The 24,640-nt window shown below is 42.3% G+C and overlaps 2 protein-coding genes across 2 annotated transcripts in view; both read right to left on the minus strand.

The window, feature by feature from the left end:
• Positions 1-265: 265 nt before the first annotated feature.
• cwc22 (CWC22 spliceosome associated protein homolog) lies at positions 266-17,429 on the minus strand. The gene is made up of 20 exons (XM_079276903.1): positions 17,354-17,429; positions 15,050-15,106; positions 14,737-14,957; positions 14,090-14,283; positions 12,040-12,294; positions 11,315-11,443; positions 10,962-11,130; positions 10,224-10,277; positions 9,954-10,089; positions 8,930-9,136; positions 8,781-8,843; positions 8,601-8,696; positions 7,800-7,881; positions 7,430-7,490; positions 6,137-6,214; positions 4,274-4,426; positions 4,024-4,151; positions 3,583-3,684; positions 1,657-1,799; positions 266-1,539 (listed from the first exon to the last, which is right to left on the minus strand). Exons 2-20 carry the CDS (start codon positions 15,102-15,104, stop codon positions 743-745), a joined length of 3,123 nt encoding a protein of 1,040 aa, XP_079133029.1. The 5' UTR covers positions 15,105-15,106; positions 17,354-17,429; the 3' UTR covers positions 266-742.
• A 633-nt stretch (positions 17,430-18,062) lies between these two features.
• The window catches only part of itprid2 (ITPR interacting domain containing 2), a 52,482-nt gene continuing 45,904 nt past the window's right edge, over positions 18,063-24,640 (minus strand). Inside the window, exons 18-22 of the mRNA XM_079277037.1 lie at positions 24,243-24,367; positions 24,017-24,131; positions 21,164-21,229; positions 20,750-21,034; positions 18,063-20,309 (exon numbers count right to left, since the gene is read on the minus strand). Coding sequence (XP_079133163.1) covers positions 20,202-20,309; positions 20,750-21,034; positions 21,164-21,229; positions 24,017-24,131; positions 24,243-24,367 — 699 coding nt within the window. The 3' untranslated portion in view covers positions 18,063-20,201. The remainder of the gene's footprint in view (positions 20,310-20,749; positions 21,035-21,163; positions 21,230-24,016; positions 24,132-24,242; positions 24,368-24,640) is intronic.

Consider the following 24,640-nt stretch of genomic DNA (forward strand, 5'->3'; position numbering starts at 1 on the left):
ACATATTTATTTTTCTCTCTTAAAGGAAGTTTGACATTTTGCAGAAATATGCTTATTCGTTAACGTGTCTTAGCATAAAGACTAGAAATGAGGAGAGACAGCTCTGTACAAAGGACGTTCCTAAGCTAACAAGCGACTTTCACAAAGTGTCAAATTTTTGGTCCAAAGCACATTGGTCACATTTATAATTTTATTGTAGGTATTCAAAGGACGTACCAATCTGAAGAGCTACATTACACTCATCCTCAGTCTGTTCTTTGGAGAAGAGGAGCTGAAGAGCAAACACTGCAGCATTCTGCTCAGAATATAAAAAGCACGATGACCAAAACTGTTTGGCTTCATATTGAGATCATGATTAATAGCGATCACTATTATTAAATATTACAAACTGCAGTAGTAGTGATTGTGATAAGTAGAACATATTAAAATATAGATGTTTTACTGAGGACAGTGGCTGATCAGTGACTGCACAGTGAAATAAAAATACTGGTCGGGAGCTGAAAACAGTTGAACCGGAAACAGATTTTAAAAAAACATCTAAAGCAACTTTAATGTTTTTTTTCTTTTAAATTTCATCAACAACAAAAATCAACAATAGAAAATACAGACAGACAGATAGATAGATAAGGACCAGAGAGACAGGCAAAGAGAGACAGTGACAGGTCCCAAACCCAAAAGAACCAGAGTGACGGGATGAGGTAAAGAAGTGAGGGATGACAGCAGTCAGTCCATCGCTGATGTTTTACCTCCTCCTCCTCCTCTCCTCCTCTCTGTTCTCTTTATTCCTCTCTCTGTCCCTCGGCTTCTCTCGCTCTCTCTCGCCCTCTCTCTTCTCCTCGGTCTCTCTCTCCCGCCCTCGCTCTCTCTCACTCTCTCCTTCTCTTTGTCGGCCTTGAAAGTCCATTTTGCGTCTCCTGTCCTCCTCCTGCTCCTCTCCCTCTGCCCTTTCGTCCCGTCTGCTCCGGCGGGTAGTCTCGCGCCCCTCCACCTCACGTGGACGCTCGCGCCCCTCCGCCTCACGTGGACGCTCGCGCCCCTCCGCCTCACGTGGACGCTCGCGCCCCTCCGCCTCACGTGGACGCTCGCGCCCCTCCGCCTCACGTGGACGCTCGCGCCCCTCCGCCTCACGTGGACGCTCGCGCCCCTCCGCCTCACGTGGACGCTCGCGCCCCTCCGCCTCACGTGGACGCTCGCGCCCTTCCATCTCACGTGGACTCTCACGCCCCTCCACCTCACGTGGACGCTCACGCCCTTCCACCTCACGTGGACGCTCACGCCCTTCCAGCTCACGTGGACGCTCACGCCCTTCCACCTCACGTGGACGCTCACGCCCCTCCACCTCACGTGCAAGGCCTTTCCTGTCCTTCTTAGCCTGCTTCTCGTCATCGCTGTCATCCTCCTCGTCGCCGCCGTTCTTGCGTCCGACTTGCTTCTTGTCCGACTGTTTTTCCGTCTTCTTCTTCCCTTTCTTCTTCTTCTTGTTCTTCACCTCACTTTGTTGTTTTCTTTTCTTCTTCTTTCTGTGTTTGCTGTCTGAGTCTGGAGGACAAGAGGGGAAAATAAAATATATATGATTTTTCAGAAAAAGAACATTTACAGATTAAAAACATGCAATCAGATTCACTATTAATAAAAAACAAACAAACATGGATGTACCTGAGCTGCTGCTGGAGGAGTCAGAATCGCTGGAGGAGTCTGAGGAGGAGGAGGATGAAGAGGAGGTGTCAGAGGATTCCACTTCCTGGTTCTGAGTCATGATCATCTTGGGAGCGTTCTTCAAATGTTCCCTCAACTCGTCCCTGAGAGAGAGAATTGTGTGTGTGAAATGTTTGTACATACATAACATTCACGCTAATGTTTACACAGAAGTTAACAAATGCATTTAGTATTGAAAAAAAATCGTATTACAATTTCACAAATATACCATCGATTAAACATGACCGTACTTTTCGGACTCTAAGCCTCTACTTTTTACCCCACGCTTTGAGGCGTCGGCTTATAGTCCGGTGCGCTTTATATACAGATTTTTCCGTAGCTTTTCTCCGCCACAACAACCGCAGGTTCCGGTTCCGGTCTAACACAACATTTACTAGCTCCCGACACAGAACAGTTGCTACCAGCAACCCCTCTGCTACCAGCTGTTACTGACAGGGTCGCTACAATATGGATGAAGTACCTTTGACCTACCTCTCACTAGGACCGTTAACAAAAAAGGTTGAACGGCAAGATGCTTTTAACAGTACATGTCCGACTCGCTAGCTTCTAAGCTAATTTTAACATCACGGCCAATGGGGAAATGCTAACCGCGATTAGCATTAGCAAATATATAATATATCTTTGTACATCTTTTCATGCAGACATACTTGCATTACAGACTAACGTCTCTCACGGCTACCAAACGAAAAGCAATGAGGCAATAACTGTTGTTGCTCATAGCTCACAAGCCAGTTAGCCGTAAATGCTATTCAGAGCTATGAGCAGAGAAGATCAGCTTTTTCTCAAGTCTGCCAGTGGATCCTAACAGCCCGGAACAGTGTGAAAGAATCCACCTTCACCAACGGGTTCTGAAAGGCTGGGATACTATGAGATTATGGGGACAGCGCAATGAGGACGACAACACAAGCTCAAGGGCGGATTTGCCCGGTTCATGAGAAGCTGATCTTCTCTGCTCATAGCTCTGAATAGCATTTACGGCTAACTGGCTTGGCCAGTTGCTGCTAGCACAACAGCTATTCAGAGCTATGAGCAACAACAGTTATTGCCTCATTGTTTTTCGTTTGGTAGCCTTGAGAGACCTTAGTCTGTAATGCAAGTATGTCTGCATGAAAAGATGTACAAAGATATATTATATATTCGCTAATGCTAATCGCGGTTAGCATTTCCCCATTGGCCGTAATGTTAAAATTAGCTTAGAAGCTAGCGACATGTTATGATGTTCATAGAAGAAGACAACTTTAGTACTGTTGAAAGCATCTTGCTGTTCAACGGGGGCACCTGTGGCTTATAGACCAGTGCGGCTTATCTATGTACAAATTCTTTTTTCTTTTAAAAATCAGCTGGTGCGGCCTATATACCGGTGCGCTCTATAGTCCGGAAAGTACGGTACATTGAGAAGCAAAAGTTCTTCTGTTATTGTGTTGAACTTTCTATCATTGTGTCTAAGTCTCTAACAGGGTTTCTGCAGAGTTCAAGTTCAATTTAAGATGCAATTTAATGCCCGTTTTACCTGACGATACAAACAATTATTTATTATATTCATCATTTTACAATGCTTCGACGTGGCTGGATGGGAAAATGATTCATTCTTTAAATTCATTGTCTTGGCTAAAATTGACATTTACCAATTATGAGAGCTGTCGACACAAAACATTTTTGAGGAAACTAAATTAAAAGCCTTGAGACTTTTCAAGACCTGCAGATACAGTTATAGCAGCACATGAACACCTGTGGTTTAGGAATGACATGTTCAACAATCACATACGGCTCAAACATTGAAGCATCCTCAGACTTGTGGCCAAAGTGTACACTGGCCACAGTATAGTGTGTGTGCGTGTATACAGTATGTTTGTATGTGTTCCTTACGTCAGTCCTCCCAGTCCGATAGAGGTGAAGAAGTTGATGGCGAAGCGAGTATTTCTGGGATTATCCCGAGGGAAGAGACCTTCAAAGTACGGCTGCAGAGTCCTGAAAGACATGCACACAGTTTGCAGCTTAATATGATGTTTGTTTGTTATCATCTTCAGATCACCACAGAATCATTGTGTTTAACCTTAAAGTTCTTTTCGGCTTCCTCACTGGACCAAAGGCCCATCACACATTGTCTTGTTCATTTTCAAAACAGTTTCTTTCTGATCGTCATTCCTCAGAATCGTTTCTCTAAAATATCCATGTTGCTTTAGAAAACATCTGCCATCTTTCTTAAAATAAAGAGTTCATATGTTACTGTCCATTACAGCATTAGAGACTCATTTATCTTTGAAGAGAGGCAGAAAACCTCATGTTTCAGTGTGTATGTGTTCGTACGGGTCTTTGAGCCTCTGGTTGAGTCTGGGGAGGCCCATGTAGGCACAGAGCTCCTGGAAAAGGATCTTAACAAAGATCCTGCTGGATGACGTCGTGGTGTCCTCGCTCATCCGGACGCACTCCAGCACCTAGTGGTCCAGAGACATTCACAAGGCACAGGAGGGAGGGAGAGAGAGAACCATGAATTCGGAGGAAAATCAATCAGAAAGAACAACCCGATTGATGCGGGTTTGTGTGAGGTCGTCCTTACGCTCCAGGGCACAGAGTCTGTGTAGAGCAGGTGAGCGAACAGCCGAGCCACGTTCCTCAGTTTGTTGGTCTCCAGCCGGTGAATGGTTTCGTACTGCTCCGCGAAAATCCCCTCAAAACTCTCCATGTACTCCTTCTTCAGCAGACAGAACCTCTGAAGACAAAGACACAGAGTTACACGTAGTTCAGCAGTACCTCAGATGAGTTTATGGACTGAACACCTGATCACGTTGGGATACTAGCAAGACTGAAACGTGATCGAAACATCGCATCACCATGACAAGAAACGTACACCACGTGCCCTACACATATTGAAATATGACACATACATCAGATGCTTCGACAAAGTAGAGCACAGGCCTCCTGTTAAATAATCAGTTTCAGTGGAGAAAATAAAAAAGTCTGCACACTGATGCATTTGCTCGTGCTTTTTGTGTTTCTTGACAAGCCTGATGTCTGCAGACTGATGACGAGCTAGTGGAACATACTGGACCCAGTAGACACAAATTATTCCACTCGCGGGGGAATCTCCTCTCATAACGAGGAGATGAAATACACAAACCTCCAGCTCAGAACAGTGTGTTGTTGTTTTTAAATAAAAAGTAATTTTTAATATTGTTGCTCTTATTTGTGTTGGTGCATTTTGACGGCATTGTTCCAGAATACCATTTACTTTGATGTAAAATTCACATGAGGACTTAATGTTTTAGATGTTTTGTGTTGGTGCTCATTCACATTGGGAAAATAGATATGCACTGAATATTCAAAAAATGGATTATCCACAGTAACAGGAAAATAAATTACAATGAGGAGCAACAGCGCAATGAGGAGGACAACACAAGCTCAAGGGCGGATTTGCCCCGGTTCATGATGTGGTGTGTTCAAGGACCCAAATGCAGACTCGTTTTTTTTTTTTCCCAGTTCTACAAAACTTGTTCTACAAAACTTGTTCAAGAGTTTTTTTGTGTGCGTGTTTTTGAGTGAGAGAAATAAATGGTTTTGTAGAACAAGTTTTGTAGAACTGTTAAAAAAAAAAAAAAGAAACGAGTCTGCATTTGGGTCCTTGAACACACCACATCATGAACCGGGGCAAATCCGCCCTTGAGCTTGTGTTGTCCTCCTCATTGCGCTGTCCCCTTAATCTCATAGTATCCCAGCCTTTCAGAACCCGTTGGTGAAGGTGGATTCTTTCACACTGTTCCGGGCTGTTAGGATCCACTGGCAGACTTGAGAAAAAGCTGATCTTCTCTGCTCATAGCTCTGAATAGCATTTACGGCTAACTGGCTTGGCCAGTTGCTGCTAGCACAACAGCTATTCAGAGCTATGAGCAACAAGTTATTGCCTCATTGTTTTTCGTTTGGTAGCCTTGAGAGACCTTAGTCTGTAATGCAAGTATGTCTGCATGAAAAGATGTACAAAGATATATTATATATTCGCCAATGCTAATCGCGGTTAGCATTTCCCCATTGGCCGTAATGTTAAAATTAGCTTAGAAGCTAGCGACATGTTATGATGTTCATAGAAGACAACTTTAGTACTGTTGAAAGCATCTTGCTGTTCAACGGGGACACATGCGGCTTATAGACCAGTGCGGCTTATCTATGTACAAATTCTTTTTAAAAAAAATTGTCTGGTGCGGCCTATATGCCGGTGCGCTCCAGCCCGGAAAGTACGGTACTGCTGATTTTATTATTTGATTGAAGTGTAATGTCTTAAAAATGATGAGCACCACAAACTTAATTCCATTCACTTCTAATGCATTGGGGAGGAAGCAAGAATCTCAGAACCAGGACTCATAAAATGAGAACTATGTGATTTGATAGAAACCACGAGAGAGAAGAGGTGAAGTGTGTTTAGTCTCACCCCGGCCAGCAGACCAAAGAACTTCTCGTAGGTTCTCTGTTGAGCACAGCAGTCCAGGATCATGTTACAAAGCTCCTTCTGTTCACACAAACAAAAAAACACACATTAAAGATCACATGTTTATCAAACTGTAATATCTGAACTGAGTTATGGCAACAATCATAATGTGCAGTGTGACACATCTGCTCCTTCATGCTCAGGCTTCTCGACCAGCTGTGATCCGATAGGACGTTCTCTGAAAGCTCGGCATTAAATGGGGTTAAAGTTAAAATGATGTGAATGCGAGTGCAGCAGCCAGGTGTGAAATCCCAGAGGTGGTGCGAAATCCAGGTTCATCATTAATTTGAGGGAAACCCACGATGAGTAGAGAGCAGCTGTGATGACATCACTTATCTCAGACGTCAGTGTCTGTCTCATAACACACACTTAAAACACTGACCCCTTTCCCAAAAACATGCTGGCAAAGATATTAAAATCTATTTGATGAACTTTCTTAATCTGAAGAGGCGTTTCCTAATAAATGACCATGGTGTGATATTTGCTGCGATCTGTACGACAGATGTTTTTGATAACATTTTGATCAATTGTGCTGCCTTTATGCTAACCCACTAAATGAAGAGGGTACACGTTCCATCTCCTACCCATCAGCTCGCCCCCACTGCCATCGTGAGAATGTTAGCAAGAAACTTCTACGAGTGATTGTCGGGAAACAGGAAACCGGTCAGTGGCGAGGTTGTCACCAGTCTTTCTGGTCTGATTAACATTCAGAAGTCTTGTTTTTCCTTTGATGTGAAAGCTGTGTGTTTAAATGGAAATGTGCTTTTTCTTCCAGCTGTTGTGTCGAGTGATTCAGTGCTGATGCTGATGAAACCCTGGCTGACAAGGTCATCAGCTCTGACCACACACACACACACACACCTTTAGCTATCAACTAGTTTATCAGCGCCACCTTCTGGTCAGCAGTAGCAGAGAAAAGGGCAACAATTCCTCATATTTCCGAAGTTCGGTGTTTTGTTTAATAAATTAATTAAAACTAGTTGTTGCATATTAATCCCCTAATCAATCAAGTAATTGTTTCTGCTCTGGCTTTTAGGTCCAGCTGTTGTGCCAACACTTCTAGTTAACGAGTATTTACTGAGCTTGATTTATTCATCCACACTATTTTCAGATTTATCCTCAGTGAGGAAACGATGAGAAAAAGATGACAAGTTCTCACATTTATCCTCATCTGTTTGCGTCACTGAGGCCTTTTAAATCTGCCAAGTGTGTGTGTGCGTGTGTGTGTGGACTTACCGTCTGGCTGTCAGGAAAGTCCATCTTGATCAACTTGTGAGCGCACTCCTCAAAGTCCAAACTACAGGGGAAAAAAATCTGTAAATTAGTAAGAGTACATCTGTGTGTGTGTGTGTGTCTCATTTTCTCAATCTGTTTGTGTTTCATTCTGTTCTCCAAACCTGTGAGCCGCTCTACAATGAAACCATGGTAACTAGGCTGCACACACAAGGTTTAAACACAGCTTTACATATTAGTCCAACGCCATCAAATATAGAAGGAGCTGTAAATAACTGCCAACACCCTGAGAGACAACTGAGTCACTGACTGTGTGAGCGTGTATTTGTAAGAGTGGTTGTGTGTGTGTGTGTGTGTGTGTGTGTGTGTGTACCTGGACTGGATAGCGAGGTAAATGGTTCTTCTGAAAGCAACCAGGTTGACTTCTGTCTGATCAAAGATGGTGATCTTCTCATCTGAGGGAGGGAGAATTAATAATATCAATATTAATGAATAATTGATTAATATCATGTTAAAACAGGTTCATACCAGAATATTGATTTAATATGAGATATTAATATTGTGAACAGTAAACATGGTCAGTTAGCTATTCTTTAACTTTGCTCTACACAAGCTTTGAACTGGAATTTCCCTCATTGTAACTACTTCATCTTTACATCTACTTGACATATTATATTTCTGTTTCCCAGTGCATTGAAGTAGTTTTCATAAAGTTGAAGCACTTAAGAGACAGAATAAAAGCACTGCTTGACATTTTGGGATAAAGACTATGCTTCTTCTCTTTATTGTCAAGAGTTTGATGCAACCACTCTCAGAAATGTGGGTGGTATCAATCTTCTCATCAAACTCTCGGAAAGAGCTTTAAAAAGAACATTTCTCCCCCAAATGTTAAACTATTCCTTTAAAATAAGCAGCACTCTTAGTGCCAGTAGTACGGGTCCAGCTACAGAAACACTGGATCCTACATTTCCCATAATGCAACTATACAATATATTTTTTGTTGAACCCTGCCACGTTTAAGACCCGGCTTAAACTAGGCAGCTCCACTTGAGATGACCCTGATGACGTCACTTTGACATCGTCTGGGTTATTTTCACAACTTGACAAAATTCCTCCAGAGCCACAGATGACATCATACAACCGTTTGGCAGGTCTCCCCGTCTGTCTGTCTCACCTCCTCCCTCCTCCGCCGCCGCCACCTTCTCATCTTCATCATCTTCCTCTTCCTCGCCATCCTCCCCAGAGTCACTGCTGCCCTCGTCCAGGATATCTGACGGGAGGTGACAGGTGATTGGTTAAATTGAGAGGGAAGTGACAGCTGATTGGACGCTTTGATGTTTGTGTGCATTCTGACCTTTTTTAATGGTTTTGTATTTCTCCTCGTTCTCCAGGAAATCTGGGTCCATCTTAAACACATCTGAGTGAACATAAACACACACGTTACAATTACATATACAGATGTATTTCTGCAGAGAGACTTGTAGAGTCAGGTGGAGGTCTTACTGATGATGTCTTCGGTGTTGTACTCGTCGTCCAGCGGCAGCATGTGGGTGAACTGGTCTTCCTCGTCCACCAGGTCCAGGCCCTCTGGGATCACTGCATGATCCTTGAAACCATCCTTCCTGATGGCAAACATCACCTCGATCATGTATTGGACCCTCTTATCAATGGCCGACTCGTGGAGGACATTCCTGAGACGCTCAAATATGGCTGAAAAGAGAGAAAGACAGGTTTTGTAGTCGCAGTTACGATGAATTGTGCCGATATTTGGGATCTACTTTAATTAGAAAGAGCCAGATCTTCTTACGAATGCAATACTGTAAGTTGAATGGTTCAGGTTAAGTTACGATTTTCAGGCTAGAAATATTTTCATATTTTCGCTTGTTTGAGGTCATACACAGTGAGGGGAAGCTCTGCCTGAGAGGACAACCTCAGGAGAAACAAAGTCCCTGAAATGTTCATGTTTTTGTAATGAAGCAGGTTTGTTAAAGCTGGATCCCAATAGGCTCTTTACTTTATTCACAAAGCACTCGTAAAGACAGAAATAAACGAGTGAATGCTGTCGTTAATTTCTGCAATTGTAACTACAGAGGATCATTCTTTCCAAAAATTTGAATCAAAAGGGAAACAGTAAATTGGAAAAATGATAATTAATTTTTAACTCAGGGTTATCAGCTAATAATTAAATGCAAAAAAAAAAAAAAAAAAAGGATATTTGATATTGTAATGACAATTAGATTTTGTGAAATGGAAACTTTCAACCCTGAAATAAAAAGGAGCAAATCTTAAATGCAAAACCGTGAACTGAAATGTGTAATCGGAAATGAAAACATATCTTAAAAAAAAACAACCATATAGACTAAATGAAAATGAATAAAAATGTAAGCAATCCTTTTCTTTGGCATGTTGGCCTTTATCGGACAGTCGATAGTGAAGAGGCTGACAGGCAACGGGGGGAAGGAGAGGTGTGTGACATGCAACAAAGTTGCCCGGCCTGAACTAGACGAGAGTCAACAGCTGGAGCTACCGTTGATTCCTCGCGGGGACACCTCGGTCAGCTTGAGTCCACACTCCTTCAGGAAGGCGATGGCCACCTCCACACTGTCGTCAGTCGGACGCTCCAGCAGCAGAGTGAGCATCTCCAGACAGAGAACCTCATGGGCCTGAGGGCGAGAGACAACAGAGCCGAGAGAGAGCGAGAGTGAAGTAAACACACTTCATTAGAGCTGAACACAAACACTCAAACCTGTTAATATTATGAGAAGTAGAATATTATAAGTCAGACAGCAGGACCTACCACGTTCTGGTTGATGAGATGTGCCACAAACTTTGAGGCTGTCAGGCACTGTTGCTGGAACACAAAAGACAGACTGGTTTTAATACACTTGTTAAACTAATAAAGTGAATACGGTCAATGTCTATAATGATAGGAAACACAATTCAAACTTAATGTCAAGAAGACAAAAGAAAAGACTCTTTGTATGTATACATGAAGATGTTTTGTATTGCCTGCCTCTGTATGTGGCTGTGTTGTAATGGCTGTGAAAACAAATCTGGTATTATGAATCTAATCTTAAACATCTTATAAACAGACAGCACAGATAATATCTGTAGTTAGGTGGACGGCCAGCTGTCTCAATCATTTAGGTGTAGTTTCTTATTCGTCTCTCTACATCCGAATCATCCAGCTTCAGCCTGACTAAGTTAAAACATTTTCACCTCAGTCACCTGAGCAGAGGTGGGAATCTCACCATTAGATTCAGAAGAGATTCTTCATTCAAACATTAATACCAATGTTAAATCTCCCGTAATGGTGAACAAGCTCTCTCTGGGGAAAGCTATAGTTATTAAAAATGCTGTACAGCAGTATTTCTTGTAAAATGAAACGGACCATGGATCAAGTTCTTGTCCACAGTTGGTCAAAGTTTTGAAAAGTGGTGAGGCATCTCCGGGTGATGGTATTTTCTCTATTAACAAAAAAATACCCCACCTTTCAAACAGCAACAGTTAGATAAACAGTCAGACAGACGGGTACCTTGAGGTTGCGGCGGTAGCTCCTCCTGAAGGCCAGGATGAGACGCTTGAGGATCAGCTCTCCAATCTGAGGGAACTTGGAGTTGATGATGGAGACGACGGCGGAGTAGACGTGAGTAAAGGTCGGAGACGCCGCCTGAGCCTGCAGCACCGAGCGAGACAGCAGACCCCTGAGAGACAGACAGGCACATGGATACAGCGGGAAGTCAGGGAGACAGTCAGTGAGACATAACCTTGAGTGGAATACAGAGGAAAGAAGGTTGCTCTGTTTCACTCTCTTTAATCAATCATGCTGGAAGCATCATTTTTTAGTAAAGTAGCTGTTGAGTATTAATGTGAAGTTCCATTGTTCACCTCCCCCTGACGATGTTCTCCTGCAGCAGCTCCTGGATGATGAACACGATGTTAGACACGTTGACTTTGTTGATCAGACCGTTGATGGACTTCTTCAGGGCCTCCCAACTCATCCTCTGATAGGCCAGGCTGCACAGGAGGCGGGGCGTCAGGGACAACAACAATTATATGTAGTCGTATAAAAGAATCCCTCAGAATTGAATTGGGTCATGTTTGAGCCAATGTTACATTGCTTATAGCCTGAGATATGAAGTCTGAACATTCGGTAGGAGAAGGCGCATATCAGAGATTGTGTCATAAATGTCTGTTGACCCACTGAAAAGACTGAAGTTGACTTTAGCTAGTAATACATGTTTTAATGTATGTTTACTCTGGAAATTCGGGTATTTAATCGGGATTGGCCAGAAACTGCTAAAGGGGTTTGGGCTCAGGTCAGTCTGTGTGGGCTCAGAGATCAGAGCTCTACCTTGAATGCACCGTGTTCAACAGTTTAACCACACAGTGTCAATTCAACATTAACCAAGAGATAAAAGGTGTTTACAATGGTTTATATTGGTGTAATTAAACTTGTAATACGATGGACTATCTCTCAGCAGCAAGTTTCAAGTCTCCTTGGAAACCTTCATAGAGAAACAGCTTCCTGGAGGAAAGAAAATAAATCTACAAACTGAGGGATGGTGTCTAATCCTTGTGTCTATAACAATAAATAAGTAAAACATTCTCACCTGGTCTTGTCAGTGATTTGCTGCTGCATCATGCGCAGCTTGGCGGGGGGGATGTAAGCTCCACCCGTCCTCGTCAGGATCGGGTCGATCTCCTCCTTCTTCTTCTTGACCGCCGGCTCCCCTGCTGCCGCCGGCTCCCTGTCTGTTGGAGGGGAGCCGGAGCGCCCTCTCCTCCTGTGATCAGACTCTGCATCCCGATTGGGCCACCGGTCAAACCGCCCGTCCCTATCGTCACGGCGATCCTCATAGAGATCCCTGGGCGAAAGAGACACCGTTTAAAACCTGATGTAAAAACGTTTTATCGAGTGAAATGGAAAGAGGAGAGATGGGTCAACGTACAGAGTATATTGTATCTACCCAATTAAAGCTGTATGTCACATGTCAGTATTGTAACAAAGGATCCGGTGTCGTGCTTCTATACAACACTTTGTTTTATATGTCGTGTATATTCCATTTTGTTTATTTTGTGTTTCTGCATGTTCTTGTTTGATATTGGGTTCAATCAGTTTGTTTTTTGGTGAATATTACGATCATAGACTGTACATAAAAAGTGGACATAGTCACGATGATTGAACCCATTGGTTTGTGGAAGACAGCTTTGAAGCCTTAAGTTCGTCAATTCGGACGGCGCCATCTTGGTTTTTAGCTGCCACCTTCTTGATTAACTAAATGAACATCAATGATGCTGCATTGAAGAAGACTTGAAACTAAAGAGTAAGACCATAAACTCATGTTTACTTAGGTAATAAATCAAGTGAGAAGTAGAGTCATCTAGGGTTGCATGGTGTATCGATACTAAAAAGGTACCGCGGTACCTGTACGTTAAAAACGATGCGATACTTTATTAAAATAGCGCGCGATCAGAGCGCACTCGCTGCTCCGCTCCCCGTCATGCTGCCTGCAGGCATGCAAGGGGGCGGGGCTGCCCAGCGCGCTCACAGCAACAGGCAGCGCTCACTCACAGCGAGTGATCACAGGGAAGACATGCAGGAGCTTTTACAGACCGTCCTCTGCTTGTTGAAAAACAAGATGCCAGAAGTATCATCTGGAAGTACTTTGGCTATATTGCAGACAGTGAAGGAAAGCCCACTGACCTACAGAGACCCGTCTGCGAAACGTGTTTCAGACCAAGTGAAGAAACACATCTAACATGGCAAAGCATCTTTCAGACAGACACCCCGAACTCTTTAAAGAGTTCAAAGAACGACAGGTAAGCAAATGTGATTATAAACATGAACACCCCCAAGTTCACCCATATACAGCCAACACGAGTAGCCTTAGCCTAGTTTGACAACAAACCTATATGACCATGAGGTCACAATGCACACAAACGTGTACTAAATGAAACACAATTGATGCAAAATGGCTCCATGCTGGTGGAGCCTGAGGGTGGATCTTGAGCTAATTATTTTTATTTTTAGTTCAGGAAAAATAATTATTCCATGAATTAAGATAAAATATGAAGTGAAAATATCAAACTCACTATGCAAGTAAATGAAGCATTGTTTACCCACCCTCTCCCACAGACAGTCAGACAGATGCCAGCAGAGTCAGCAGCAATCATGGCACCTTGTAGTTTTCATTAATATCTTGCTGTAGGCTTATACTAATATTAATGCCATTTGTTAAGTGTTCAAAAAGCTGGGCAGGAACAAGCTGGTAAAAAAGGGAACCGTACAGATGTTTTATTTATTACTATTATAGATAAATATACCAGTATCGTATTGTATTTGTGGTATTGTATCGAATTCTGGTATCGTATCGAAGTCATAATTTTGGTATCGTGACAACCCTAGAGTCATCTTCTCATAGACTTCGATACAATCTGACTCCATTGGGAATGCATGTTTAAGGTACTTCAGCATTGGCTTCACTTTTCAGACCTGGAGGTTGCCGCCTGGTTTTGATGCGTGATTTGTTTTACGACTGAAAAAGTGTTTGGTGACCTGGTTTCACAGGGTCTTGAACATATCGATCAAGTAATTTTAAACTAAAAGTAACTCACCAAAATGTTCCAAGTTAAAAACAACTGCGTGTGTCTGTACGTTACCGTGTATAGCGTCCTCTGTCGTGGCGCCCCCGGTCATGGTCTCTCTCTCTGGACCTGTCTCGTCCTCTTGACCGGTCTCTCTCTCTGGATCTGGAACGGTCTCTCTCTCTGGATCTGGATCGCTCTCTAGACCTGGATCTGTCTCTGGATATGGATCGGTCTCTTTCTCTGGACATGGACTTGGATCTTGATCGCTGAACATCAAATAAGAGAATAGTGTCAGCAGTATTTTCATTCATATCTTGCTGTAGGCTTATGCTAATATTAATGCCATTTGTTAAGTGTTCAAAAAGCTGGGCAGGAACAAGCTGGTAAAAAAAGGGAACCGTACAGATGTTTTATTTATTACTATTATAGATAAATATACCAGTATCGTATTTGTGGTATTGTATCGAATTCTGGTATCGTATCGTAAGTATCTGTATCGTGATACTTATGGCAGGTATCGTAAGGTACCCCTCCCCCACATAAAATTGGAGTTTCTCCAGCAGAAGTTTTTCAAACCCTGAACCTCTAGAGACGTTTGGTGCCCACAATCAGGGGGCACCAAACTTCTCTAGTTTAACAATAGCAGGAAGTCAACAGTACTTTATCAGTGTATGTAAACACATGAAATACCAGTAACGTCAACATTAAGCCTGACTTACTTTGATCCGAGCCACACTGCTCCTTAACTTCCTCAGTGCACCATTATGTTCATCCTCATCACTGCTGCTGCTGTCGTCTGAGCTGCTGGAGGCGGCGCTCCCGGCGGGGGAGCGGCCTGCAGGACTGGCACGAGGGGACGACTTCTCTTTGGGGCTTCCTTCAACCAAGCCGTCCTGTTGAGGCTTCTCCGCTGCAGGACTGGACACGTCCTCTGAAGGTCCTGAAGACGGTATTATTGGATGAATATCAAAACAACAGCCACTAGTACGGCCACTGTTGCAACATAAAATAGTTACAGCAGGTTTTACTCACCACTTTGTTCCTTTTGAGCAAGACAGGGACTTTGACTTCTGCATGGAGAGTCCATCCCTAAAAAAAACAAAAACAAAAACACACATACACATTTATGATTCTAATAAATATTGCAACAGCGATCGCAGATTAACTCATCTACAACAAAAGCAGGAAGATTCAGTTGATTAACAAACGGGCCCTTTTATTAGCAATATTCAATTTTTTCACATGGTTATCCCACGAAAAGACCAAAATCAACATTCAATGTGCTTCAGTCCATCTATCAATAATATCGGACTTCCCAACTCTGTGGCTCTCAAACCCCCAAACCTACTGGTTCCTAATTTCTCACAAGTAATAATAATACATTTTATTTATATGGCGCTTTTCATGATACTAAAAATACACTTTACATTAAAATCATCATATATAAAAACAATACACTCAAAGAACTGCCAAAGGGGGCACTGCAAGTGGGCTTCCCTCCTCGCCAGCCAAACGGGTGGAGGGGCGGTGGGAAGGAATCTGGTTAATCCAGTGAAGCTGTTTGAGTAGATTGGATGGTAGACGGCAATATCTAGTCCCAAGCAAGCAGCTCAACTTTATCGGCCAGGTTTTTAGTCGTGATGTGACCTTTCGTGTCGAGGCTTCGAAGATTGTCGAGTAATCCAGGACGATTTTTGTGAAGCGCGTATCGAGGCTTGTGTTGATGATGTATGTGGTGACGTTCGAAGCCTCGCAAGCCGGCCATACCGCGTGACTGATTCGGGAAATGGTTCACGGGTTTGGCGTGCGATTCGAATTATAAGGGGAACCGAAACGCAATGGATCCCCCCTCACACTTTGTGTACTTCGGACTTTATTGCGAATTGTTTTGCAAACTATTCTCTGTACCCCAGCTTCATCTGTGCCTGTGAAAGGGTGTTTTCTAAAGCAGGCGAAATGATCTAAAAAAAAGAAACTGCCTGAAGCCCAGCACTGTGGAAAAGTTGTTATAATGAAATAAAAATGAATACAATGTTTTACGTGTTTCATTTTGCCAGGTCCGCGGTTCGATTCTTGACTGTAACATGTTGATGTCAAGTTTCTTTAACTTTTTTTTTTTTTTTTTTTTTTAACTTCTCACATCACAACCCTCTCCCCAATTTGTTCACACTTTCCCTTTTGACCCCACCATTGTGTCATAAAGACGGACACCATATTAATAAGTTATGTATTGGCACCACAAACATCATTCATTAATTTATTCAATTCAATGCTTCACACACCAAAGCCATGGTGCCATTTTAATCACGCTGCCCGTTTTACATTTATTGTCCACTTAATGGCGCAGTAGAGCAAATGAAGCACCATGAAGCTTTGACCCATGTGTGAACCAATTGGATGGAAAGCTTCAATGCTTCATGAAGCTTCATCTCGCCATCACTAGTTTTTAGCGTTGGGATCCATTTAAACAGCAAAACTTAACAATCCAGTACGGAGCGGTAGCCAAGAGTTTTGCCAGCATCCGCCATCTTGGAGTACATCGTTTCATATTTAAAACACACTAACTTCTAAAAAAACCAAATGGCTGCTGTGTTTTTTCCTCACACGTCACTCAGGAGATTACTACTCATAGGTGCTCTCGTGAGTATGTCTGTCAGCAGGAAAAACGCTACTGTGAATGTCACTTCTAAAAGATATCAATAGTTTCGGCAAATTTTCTGGGATCACGATAGTATTGGCTCTTTAACTTGACAAATGAATTATATGATTTTCAAAATAGTTGCCAATATATTTTCTGTCCATCACTTGGTCGATTACTCAGATAATCGTTCCAGCTTCCACCATGTGAAGACAGTTTTTCCAAATATTTTTCGGTGCCAACGAACTCAATGTCTGAGACAAATACCACTAAACCACAGCAGGTATAACGGTATTTTTTGTGTTTCGCTTTTGGGTGATCCAACCCTTTAAAATACAATGTAAAGAGTTTCACTTTTAAAGGAGTTTAGCTATGTACCTGTAGCTAGCTAACGTACTAATAGTTAAGCGCCCATGTCTCCGACATAACTTATATTAAATAAATAGAGCCGTACGCATAAATTAGTCATGTGGGCCAGTTATTACAACAATATCACCTGTATATATAAAACCCAAATTCCAAAGACAATGTCTGTTTTATCGCCATGTGTGTTTGGATGCGCCTAGTTAGCTAGTAAGCTAATCCTACCTTAGCTCCAGCTAACGTTAGCTAGCTATTTGTCGATGAAACCTCCTGCCTACTCTGTATCTTTCAACAGAAACTATCTGCAGTTTCTGTGACTTTTAATGTCCTCTTACCGTTCAGTTTTCTTTCTTTTTGTCCGTTAAATCAGTGTCGTTTTTATGGCGGAAAACTTCCTACAATAAGTTAAATACTTCCAGGTAACGGACAGCTTCCGGATTTCACAATAAAAGTCCACAGGCTGCTTGAAAGTAATGGCCTTTTTCTGTATCGCCCCCCGGTGGTAAACATAATTACCTCCACAATGTAAAGTCCTTAGTCCATTATGATGGTAATTTAGGATATGAAAACAACAGCAATGTTGTAAAGTGTAACTATATCCACGTAAAAACGGCAAACATGTCTAAAGAAAATGTACTATGTGTTTGAACTTTTGAAAACGTTTCTATTGAAGTGGCAGTCAAAATACAAATGCCAGAAGAATTTGAAAAAACATATAAATGTTTTTCTAAAAAGTGTAAGTACTGCATGAAGTTGAAGATTCAGTTTAAATTCAAGCACTGAAAGGAGTTGAAATGTCAGTAAAAGTGTAGTTGACTCTATAACAATGCATCACATATCTTAAGGCTCAATATTGGTTACAATCTTATCCTACAAAGTAAATAGAAACTATGGCTGTCAGATAAATGAGATGAGTAAAAAGTACAACATTTCCATTTGACCTGTAGAGGAGCAGAACTATAGTCAGCAGGAAGTTAAACAGGACTCATCTGTACTGAAAATAAATACATCTTTATTATTCTTATCTCTACACAGTGATCCCTCCCCTGCATCCCACTGAGAATACATCAATACAAAGTACACATCATCATTAATAAACATCAATCGAAATTATTCGACACCAATAATCAGACAGTGAACTGAAATTAGAAGTGTGTGAAGGATTTTCTTGATCAGTTAAAAAAAAAAAAAAAGAATAAAAACACATTAGAGCTCACAGCAGAGCAAAGTTTGTGACCATCAAAAATTATAATCTTTAAACAAACAGTCAATAAATGATGATGAGAATAAAGGTTCTAAGGTCCAGTTATGATTTAGAGCATCGAATTAAGACTGTGAGATGTGGCTGAAAGCTCAGACTCATCACCTTTGAGCTCAGATTCTCGTCACCATATATTGTTCCCAAACATCAACAAAAATACAATCAATAAATTGTTTCCCAAAAGTTCAGCTTTCAGTATGTAATTTAAATTCTAATGTGAGTTTGTGTTGAAATTCAGAAAATCAGTTCCGCTTTCTGACAAGATTAAAAAAATAGGTATTTGGGAGGGTGTTTGTCTTGATTTACAGGTCTCTCAGCCAATCACACCCCACTATGCAGAGTGCTTGTGTCACCTCAGCTACTCCCAAGATTTTGCTTTCAGTCACTGATGGTTGATCTGAAAACCTACGAGGCACACAGACACTATACAACAGGCTTTAATGCTAAAGAAAACAGATGTTGTGTAAATGGTCATTAGTAATTCATTGATCAATCACTTCTGTGGATTCTGTGCAAAGAGGAGGAACATCCGATTTTCTCTCAACAAAACCAGCAAGCTGCAGATTAGCTGGTATCAGTCGCGCTGCAGTAGAGCAGGATGACCTGCAACGTTAGCAGTGATTTACTGATACCACAGTCTCAGGAATCCATATACATGTTATTGCACAGATTTGTCATCGGACAGTCGGAAGCTAACACACTAATGCGGCGAACATGCTAGTGCAGCTAAGGTTTGGGCTACTCTGCCTGCTCCCCCATACATGGTCTGCTGACCAGGCATTGTATCATCACCAACATCATCACTGTCGCCATGACAACTTACTGAAACCTGCTGCTGCAGAGTGACCTTTGACCTCTGCAGTACCTAATGACATCACTCGCTAACCCATCACCTGCTCTGCAACAACCAACACATGCACACACAAAACAAAGACTGTGAGTGTTAAAGGGACAGTCCAACATTTTGTTCAATCTTTTCAGTTCAGGTTAGGTTTTGCAAAACAAATCTGACAAAAATGGAAACTGACAGATTCAACTGTGAATGAGGCTAGAGGAGCAGACGCACAATGACAATGATGATGATGATGATAAAGTTGTGTGGACAGCTGTACGAGCATAATCCTTTAACGGTGTATCTTTAAAACCTCTTTAAACCGTTTACATGAAGGTGAAATGTGGATGGAATGAATAACTTTAAAGAGTAAAAGCTCAGTTTGACAGAAACCACTCTTTTTGAAGTTTAAGGAATGCAAACGCAAACAAAAGGACAGGAGGGCTTAGATTACAATATCATTAATAAGGCACTTACAGCATTTCTAAGGGAAGTATTCCCCCTGTATGTGGCTTTGAAAGGTTCAACTCAGCCAAATTACTAAATTAATGAATGTGTTTCAAGTAACAAGCGACTGATTTATGATTATTATCCTCATTATTACTATCATCCATACGTACTGATCTAATCTGGACTGGGATCGTGGGCAAAATAAATTCACAGGACTGGGACTGTGGTGGTACTGGCAGAGTACTATTAGCAGTAATACTTGTAGTATTAGTGGTAGTAGTGTGAGGCCTGGCTTTGATCAAAACAGCTTAGAAACAGGAAACAGGATGTGACGACGACGCATCACCACTGATGGTTCACAGCTGGTGTACCCAGCATTCATCACACCAGCACGCCAGAAACAAACGTAGCAGTGCAAGCGTGCCGTCTGAGGCCCCGCACTCCACAGGTGTGGTGGGCGGGGTTTATCACACGTCGGCGATGTGCTTCCTTCGTCAGCAGTGTTATAGACATACAGTGTTACAGACGGATAGTGTTCACACGGACAGTGTTACTCAGCTGTACAGTGTTACAGACAGACAGTGTTGCTGTGGTTACTGAGGCTGAAAATGAAAGGGGTGGTGCTCTGCTGTTGCCGTGACTACAGGGGGTGTTGCCTGCCGGGCAGGGGCAATTGCCGTGGCGACACGGCAGCCAGCAGCTCGCTATAGATCTCCTGTTGGACCTCCTGAGCCATGCTCTCTCGAATCTGGAAGAGAGCAGAGACAGAATTGGTTAACATTTAAACACTCTGGTCCTTTTTCAGGCTTATTTGAGAGTTAAATGAGCAGTTTGAAAGTACAGACATGAGATTGGTATTAATTAAAGGAAGCATTCTGCAGCTACCAAACTTTTACTTTATCCTAACAATGTAAAATGCAGTTTTTATTTTCTCAACAAATATAATATAAAGTCCCACAACAACAAGACTAAACAAAACAAAATCCTTTCAAACAAAAACGATGACAAAACGTATTACAATTTCCATCAACAAATAAAACATGCCGATGTTAAAGATGGACAAATGGACATGTTTTCTCATTGGCTGTTATAATTCTCTACATACACAATGGTAGTAATAAACATAAGAGTGGACTTTACTTAACCAGTGAAGTACCAGTAAAATTAAAAGTGCTGACAGACTGTTACCTCTCTGATGAGCTGCTGCAGGTTCCCCACTCCGATTCCTCCTAATGCTCCTTGCTCCTCTGGTACTCCTCTCCCGTCACTCTCTCCCTCTTCCTCAGTACGTGTGTTGGGTCGAGGAGGGGGGACTGGGTTTATGTTAATTGATGTCCGGTACAGGCCTCCTTTCTGCTCGCCATTTCCTCCTCCTGGGGCTGGACTGGAGGTTCGGGAGGAAGGTGCGGTGGAGTGACCGTCGTAGCTGAGCTCTGATTGAAGGAGGAGCTGCTCTCTGAGGAGGTCTGACACCTAAAGAACAGGCAGGAAAAGGTTGTACATTCACACAAACATAATCATTATTATTCTCTAAAAAATGACTGTAATGTAATTATTATGTTTATCTAACGCATGTGTGTGTGTCTGTGTGTGTGCACTGACCGGCTCCATGGCTCTCAGCGCAGAGGTGGTAGACATACTGTCAAAGCTGCTGTCTCTATGGTGACCCTGAGGAAGAGAGCAGTTCACATTATGTCTATCAGTTTGGTCCAAAATTACATAAATTGTCTCAAAAGGGGTTTAGGTATTAGTATAACATGTGTATAATATGTGCCGTGTGTTTTTGTGTGAATATACCTTGTGTTGTATATGTTGTGTGTATTTACCCTGTCTTGTGTGTATTGTGTGTATATACTCTGTGTTGTGTGTGTTTGTGTGCATACATGTTGTGTATATTTACCCTGTGTTGTGTGTGTTTGCGTGTATATATCATGTGTTGTGTGTGTGTTTGCGTGTATATATCCTGTGTTGTGTGTGTGTTTGCGTGTATATATCCTGTGTTGTGTGTGTGTTTGCGTGTATATACCCTGTGTTGTGTGTTTTTGTGTGAATATACCTTGTGTTGTATATGTTGTGTGTATTTACCCTGTCTTGTGTGTATTGTGTGTATATACCCTGTGTTGTGTGTGTTTGTGTGCATACACGCTGTGTTGTGTATATTTACCCTGTGTTGTGTGTATATATCCTGTGTTGTGTGTTTGCGTGTATATACCCTGTGTTGTGTGTGTTGCGTGTATATACCCTGTGTTGTGTGTTTGCGTGTATATACCCTGTGTTGTGTGGGTTTGCGTGTATATACCCTGTATTGTGTGTTTGCGTGTATATACCCTGTGTTGTGTGTGTTGCGTGTATATACCCTGTGTTGTGTGTTTGCGTGTATATACCCTGTATTGTGTGTTTGCGTGTATATACCCTGTATTGTGTGTTTGCGTGTATATACCCTGTGTTGTGTGTGTTGCGTGTATATACCCTGTGTTGTGTGGGTTTGCGTGTATATACCCTGTATTGTGTGTTTGCGTGTATATACCCTGTGTTGTGTGTGTTGTGTGTATATACCCTGTGTTGTGTGTTTGCGTGTATATACCCTGTGTTGTGTGTTTGCGTGTATATACCCTGTGTTGTGTGTTTGCGTGTATATACCCTGTGTTGTGTTGCGTGTATATACCCTGTGTTGTGTGTTTGCGTGTATATACCCTGTGTTGTGTTGCGTGTATGTAGCCTGTGTTGTGTGTGTTGCGTGTATATACCCTGTGTTGTGTGTTTGCGTGTATATACCCTGTGTTGTGTTGCGTGTATGTAGCCTGTGTTGTGTGTGTTGCATGTATATACCCTGTGTTGTGTGTGTTTGCATGTATATACCCTGTGTTGTGTTGCGTGCATATACCCTGTGTTGTGTGTGTTTGCGTGTATATATCCTGTGTTGTATGTGTTTGCGTGTATATACCCTGTGTTGTGTGTGTTGCGTGTATATACCCTGTGTTGTGTTGCGTGTATATACCCTGTGTTGTGTGTGTTTGCGTGTATATGCCCTGTGTTGTATGTGTTTGCGTGTATATACCCTGTGTTGTGTGTGTTGCGTGTATATACCGTGTTGTGTTGCGTGTATATACCCTGTGTTGTGTGTGTTTGCGTGTACATACCCTGTGTTGTGTGTGTTGCGTGTATATACCCTGTGTTGTGTGTTTGCGTGTATATACCCTGTGTTGTGTGTGTTGCGTGTATATACCCTGTGTTGTGTGTTTGCGTGTATATACCCTGTGTTGTGTTGCGTGTATGTAGCCTGTGTTGTGTGTGTTGCGTGTATATACCCTGTGTTGTGTGTTTGCGTGTATATACCCTGTGTTGTGTTGCGTGTATGTAGCCTGTGTTGTGTGTGTTGCATGTATATACCCTGTGTTGTGTGTGTTTGCATGTATATACCCTGTGTTGTGTTGCGTGCATATACCCTGTGTTGTGTGTGTTTGCGTGTATATATCCTGTGTTGTATGTGTTTGCGTGTATATACCCTGTGTTGTGTGTGTTGCGTGTATATACCCTGTGTTGTGTTGCGTGTATATACCCTGTGTTGTATGTGTTTGCGTGTATATACCCTGTGTTGTGTGTGTTTGCGTGTATATACCCTGTGTTGTATGTGTTTGCGTGTATATACCCTGTGTTGTGTGTGTTGCGTGTATATACCGTGTTGTGTTGCGTGTATATACCCTGTGTTGTGTGTGTTTGCGTGTACATACCCTGTGTTGTGTGTGTTGCGTGTATATACCCTGTGTTGTGTGTTTGCGTGTATATACCCTGTGTTGTGTGTGTTGCGTGTATATACCCTGTGTTGTGTGTTTGCGTGTATATACCCTGTGTTGTGTTGCGTGTATGTAGCCTGTGTTGTGTGTGTTGCGTGTATATACCCTGTGTTGTGTGTTTGCGTGTATATACCCTGTGTTGTGTTGCGTGTATGTAGCCTGTGTTGTGTGTGTTGCATGTATATACCCTGTGTTGTGTGTGTTTGCATGTATATACCCTGTGTTGTGTTGCGTGCATATACCCTGTGTTGTGTGTGTTTGCGTGTATATATCCTGTGTTGTATGTGTTTGCGTGTATATACCCTGTGTTGTGTGTGTTGCGTGTATATACCCTGTGTTGTGTTGCGTGTATATACCCTGTGTTGTATGTGTTTGCGTGTATATACCCTGTGTTGTGTGTGTTTGCGTGTATATACCCTGTGTTGTATGTGTTTGCGTGTATATACCCTGTGTTGTGTGTGTTGCGTGTATATACCGTGTTGTGTTGCGTGTATATACCCTGTGTTGTGTGTGTTTGCGTGTACATACCCTGTGTTGTGTGTGTTGCGTGTATATACCCTGTGTTGTGTTACGTGTATATAGCCTATGTTGTGTGTGTTGCATGTATATACCCTGTGTTGTGTGTGTTTGCATGTATATACCCTGTGTTACGTGTACATACCCTGTGTTGTGTGTGATGTATCAGCTCCATCAGTCTGTCTTCCAGCTGTTGTTCTAGCTCCTGCAGTTCCTCTCTGACCGCTGATCTCAGAGACTGAAGCTGCTCCACCTCCATCCTGCACACACACACACGCATGAGGTTTGTTTTGTATCGCATATTATCAGAATCAGAATTATTACAGTCCAGATTACTGTCAAACATGTATCTGTTTGCTTTAATGAGTCACCTGTCAGCAGGGTTCAGGTGTTTGTAGACCAGGGCCTGTTGTCGGATTATTGACTGCTCCAGGTCCGTCATTTGAGTGCGGAACAAGTTTAGACTTTGCCTCTTCTGCTGAAACTCTGCCAAAGACTGAAATCAGAGAATCACACTTAAATGAAGCAGACAACCGTCAACTCTGGCGTCTTTGATGAAAACGGTCTAAATACATCATACTGCAAACTAACAGTATGTATATTTTAGGTTATACAAAGCTACTATGTCAGTTTATTGTATACATCTGAACACAAAGTGGTGGGAAATATGTTAGGATTGAACATGTGGTCTTCACACGTTATCTCTTAAGTAAAGACCTGGTCAGAGAACATATCTGCCTTCAAAGGGAACTTGTGGTTTTGCGTTTGT

This window comes from Melanostigma gelatinosum (genome assembly GCF_949748355.1).
Source record: "Melanostigma gelatinosum genome assembly, chromosome: 10".
Classification (NCBI taxonomy): Eukaryota; Metazoa; Chordata; class Actinopteri; order Perciformes; family Zoarcidae; genus Melanostigma; species Melanostigma gelatinosum.